The sequence below is a fragment of the Lycium barbarum genome, chromosome 6 (assembly GCF_019175385.1).
Source record: "Lycium barbarum isolate Lr01 chromosome 6, ASM1917538v2, whole genome shotgun sequence".
Lineage (NCBI taxonomy): Eukaryota > Viridiplantae > Streptophyta > Magnoliopsida > Solanales > Solanaceae > Lycium > Lycium barbarum.
The window spans coordinates 102,713,809-102,718,079 of NC_083342.1; the positions used below are offsets into that span (position 1 = coordinate 102,713,809).

Genomic DNA, 4,271 nt, shown 5'->3' on the forward strand with positions numbered 1-4,271 from the left:
AGAAAAAATGGGAGGCACACTATAGCGCAGTAATTTACTGCGCTATAGTAGTTAATGCCAACGGAGCCGTCCCCGTTAACTGCTTTAGCGCAGTAATAAAGGCATTATGGTAACATTTTTTTTTGTTGGGGTATTTTGGTTCAAAATGTTTTTTTTGAGGGCATTTTGGTTCCGGAGCCAAAATAATACATCCACCTACCTGTCTTAACAAGATATATCCAATAGAGCAATATAGTATTTTTCACAAGAATCAAAACTTTTGTAGTAATAACCGGTGAATGGTGATGGCAGAACAAAAGATAATTGACTTACAAAAAATCACAAAAAATACTTTGAAAGCTCGATTTTCTCAAGTGGTTTAATATACTTTTTACATTTACATACACCACTTTTCTCGACTTAGACTGATAATTTATTTTCTTGGAATTCTGCTACATTTTGTTACTAATATTATTTTATATTACAGTTGAAACATCTTAATAGCCTTATATACTAGCTCTTTTTCTTTAAAAAAATATAAAGAACCAAAGTTAACTATGCCAAACTGAAAATGGAGGCATATCAAACAAATTGGACAGTTCCAAAAAAAGTTAGGACTAATATTCTGTTATGTGCGAAAAAGTTAAATTTTATAAACAGTTGACTGGACCAAGCTATTGACTTCATCAGACGCCAACATATTAGAGAAGTAAATTAAATGGTAGTGGACGAAGTAGAATTACAGATTACATCATTATTGCATCATTATTATTTCAGGATGAGTAAATTTCTCGAATGGTTACTCAAGTATGTAAAATCAATAAGTAAAACCACTTAACTAATTTTTATAGTAATAAAGTCACTCAACTTATAAATTTTATCTTATAAAGTCACTCTAGCCACAAATGCCACTTCCAATCACCAAAACAATAATTTGGCATGGCTTTTAAAATAAATCAATCAGAACACAATTTTTCTAGCCTTTTACGTTTCCTCTTGCTTCATGTTATTAAATATTTATTTTCTTGTGGTATATACAAACAAATTATTTAATTCGATCCATAAACGAAGTGCTAAGAGATATATAATTTATTTGTAAATAAAGAACAGCGATAGAAGTAACATTCCTGTAAGATTTATCAAGTCTACCTATATGCCACCTACGTATATAACTAGGTACATAGTTAAAATTATACAAAAGAAAAAGAATTAACAAATTATTTTGATTTTCTTTGGGGATTTCTTTTAAATTTTTTACAACACTTAAAATCTCATTAAAAAACTCTTGTTTAAGAAAAAATAAGGTTTGTTTTATTCGAATTGGGGTTGCTTTAATTTTTATTAAGAGTCGTTGAATTACTTAGTAACGTATTTAAGTGATCACACAACATTTTTCTTACTAAATTTTAAAAAGCAAATCTGTTGGTTAAGAAAATTAAAGAAGTGTAAGAATAAAATGAAGTTGCAAAGTCGACTTAAAGTAGAAAAGGCACTTTCTCGCATGACGGTGATCTTTGTAAATTTTCACTCAACATAAATTTTCGCGTTACTAATCAGTAATTTTTTTTTTTTTTTAAAAGTTATGCCAAGTCATTTTTTGGTGATTGAAAGTGACATTTTTACTAGAGAGACTTCACTGGAGAATATGATCTAATAGTTCAGTTGGTTGACTATCTAAACTCTCACCTTGTTGGTGAGGGTTTGAATCTCACATTATAATCCCTTTCCTCTATCCCTTGTGTAATAAAAAAAAAAAGCGCTTTAAAAAAAAATTGTAAGAGAAAAGTCAAAAATTGAGTGACTTATTGATACAAAAATAAGTTAAGTGACTTTATTGAGTGATTTCACATGCTTCGAGACTCTTTCAGAAATTTACTCTTTCAGGATTAATGAAATCTCCTCAATCTGATTAAAGTAAAATCATAATAACTTCCGTTTGAATAAATGTTCTATAAATATAAACCACATCCCAGAGTCAAAGATAACAAAGCAAAAAATGTCTAAATTGACCAAAAGCATGGCAAATTATGTGACACATTATTCATTCTTCATCATCTTTGCTATTCTAGTTTCAATTTTTGCATTCACAAAAGCTATGAACAATGGTTTTAGCATTGATCTCATTCATAGAGACTCACCAAATTCCCCCTTTTATGATCCTTCCTTAAGCTTCACAGAGCGAATGAACAATTCATTTCATCGCTCTTTCAACCGTTCTATTAATTTACGTTCGCGATCCTCTATCATTGTTGCTTCAAACAATGGTGAGTATCTCATGCAGTTCTCTTTAGGTACGCCACCTGTGCGTACCTTAGGGGTCGCTGATACTGGCAGCGACATCACATGGACGCAATGTTTGCCTTGTAAAAAATGTTTCAAGCAGCAAACTTGTCTTTTCAATCCGACAAAATCCTCGACGTACAAACCGTTACCTTGTGGTTCCAAAATGTGTCACGCAACATTTTCAACGTCTTGCAACAGAACAAAGAAGACTTGCGGATATCAGGTCATGTATGGAGACAATTCATACAGCATTGGTGATTTAGCGACCGAGACGATACGATTCGGTTCAAAGAAAAAAACACAGGTAAGGGGGTCAAATGGGCGGATTGGGCTAAATTTGAACATGTCAAAATGAGTTAAGTAAATAAATGACCCGCCCAAAAGTTACTTAAGCTGAAATGGGCTAAAACTCATAAACCAACCTTCCCAATTCTTACTAAGTTTTAATGTTTTGTTTGTTTTCTTATAATTTGTTTGGGTACCTAAAAAAACTTTTTTCCTTATATTGTTATGACTATGTATAACATATCAAATATAAACATGCTTTTGAAAAATAATTTGATAAAGTTTTTCATGAGTCAAATCTAGGCTGCATATATCAGCCCAGTTTTTCAATGGACTGAATTAAGAGCATTTAAATGGGCTGAGTTAATAAAATAGGAAAATTTACCTAAATGTACACTTCGATCATCTAGTTTACCAAACATGGCCGAAGTATACACTGTCATACACTTCGACTGTATGGGAAGTGTATAGGTGTTTATATTATATGTATATGTATGTATATTATAGGTATATTTAGTATACTCTATACACTACCTAAACACTAAGTTTGTGAGCGAGATGGCCTATTAGTATTTGGCTGTAATTTTCTCAATAAAATAAATTGGCCATTAACCTGCCCAAATCATGATTTTATGAACTAATTTTGCCACCCTTACGCATAGGTCTCGTTGAAACGCACAGTTATTGGGTGCGGGCACAACAATGCAGGTACATTCAGTGGTGACAAAGAATCAGGGATTGTAGGCCTTGGAGGAGGGAAATTTTCACTAATTTCCCAAATGGGGTCATCAATTGGAGGCAAATTTTCATACTGTTTAGCTCCATTTCTCAAACACAGTTCTGTTCCAAAAAGCAAAATACATTTTGGTTCTAATGCAGTTATTTTGGGCAGTAAAGTTGTGACAACACCTTTAGCTAAAAAATCTCCAGCAACATTCTATTTTCTCACACTGGAAGGTGTAAGTGTGGGTGAAAAAAGACTGGATTTTCGGGAAGTGGCTTTCTCATATGAAGAAGGTAACATTATTTTGGATTCAGGGACAGTATTAACTATGTTTTCGCCCGAAATTTATGTTAAATTAGAAGCAATGGTGAAGGGGCAAATTAAGTTACCAACTGTGGTTGATCCAACAGGTGCACTAAGTTTGTGCTACAAATCTCTGTCCATTGAGAAAATTCCTATCATTACTATGCATTTTAAAGGTGCAGATGTGAAGTTAGGTCCATTGAATACATTTGTGGCGACAAGTGATAGCTCTTGGTGCTTTGCTTTTGCTGCATCATATGGTGTACCAATTTATGGGAATATTGCACAGATGAATTTCTTGGTGGGATATGACTTAAAGAGGAGGCATATATCTTTCAAGGCTGCTGATTGCTCTAAACAGTCGCATTAAATGAGAGTTTAGCAATTGATGTATTATCCAATTATCCGAAATTTTAAAGTTATATATTTTGTTTTCGTTAGAAAAAGTTTGCAAAAATTACTTTATGCATGCAAATGTTATATAGGTGAATAACTATATAACCACCGTCCAGTGTAGCAACTAAAAAATATCCGTATAGATTATGTCAATTATATCCGTACGAGAGTTAGATATTTATAGAGTACTTGAAATGAAAAGCGTGAGATGTTTAAATATAGTACACACTTATGATGCAATTGCCACTATGTGTGGTAACTTCCAATACCATAAAGCTAGTAAATTTCATGGGTGGTCGGG

At 32.7% G+C, this 4,271-nt stretch overlaps 1 protein-coding gene across 1 annotated transcript; it reads left to right on the plus strand.

The window, feature by feature from the left end:
- The first annotated feature begins 1,950 nt into the window (after positions 1–1,950).
- Positions 1,951–4,020, plus strand: LOC132599898 (aspartic proteinase CDR1-like). The gene is made up of 2 exons (XM_060313064.1): positions 1,951–2,566; positions 3,210–4,020. Exons 1-2 carry the CDS (start codon positions 1,976–1,978, stop codon positions 3,942–3,944), a joined length of 1,326 nt encoding a protein of 441 aa, XP_060169047.1. The 5' UTR covers positions 1,951–1,975; the 3' UTR covers positions 3,945–4,020.
- The last annotated feature ends 251 nt before the right edge of the window (positions 4,021–4,271 follow it).

Excerpts from the sequence above, each read along its gene's own strand:
- LOC132599898 (XM_060313064.1), top strand. The coding sequence starts at position 1,976 with ATGTCTAAATTGACCAAAAGCATGGCAAATTATGTGACACATTATTCA. Across the intron at positions 2,567-3,209 it reads GTTCAAAGAAAAAAACACAG|GTCTCGTTGAAACGCACAGT; the intron begins GTAAGGGGGTCA and ends CCTTACGCATAG.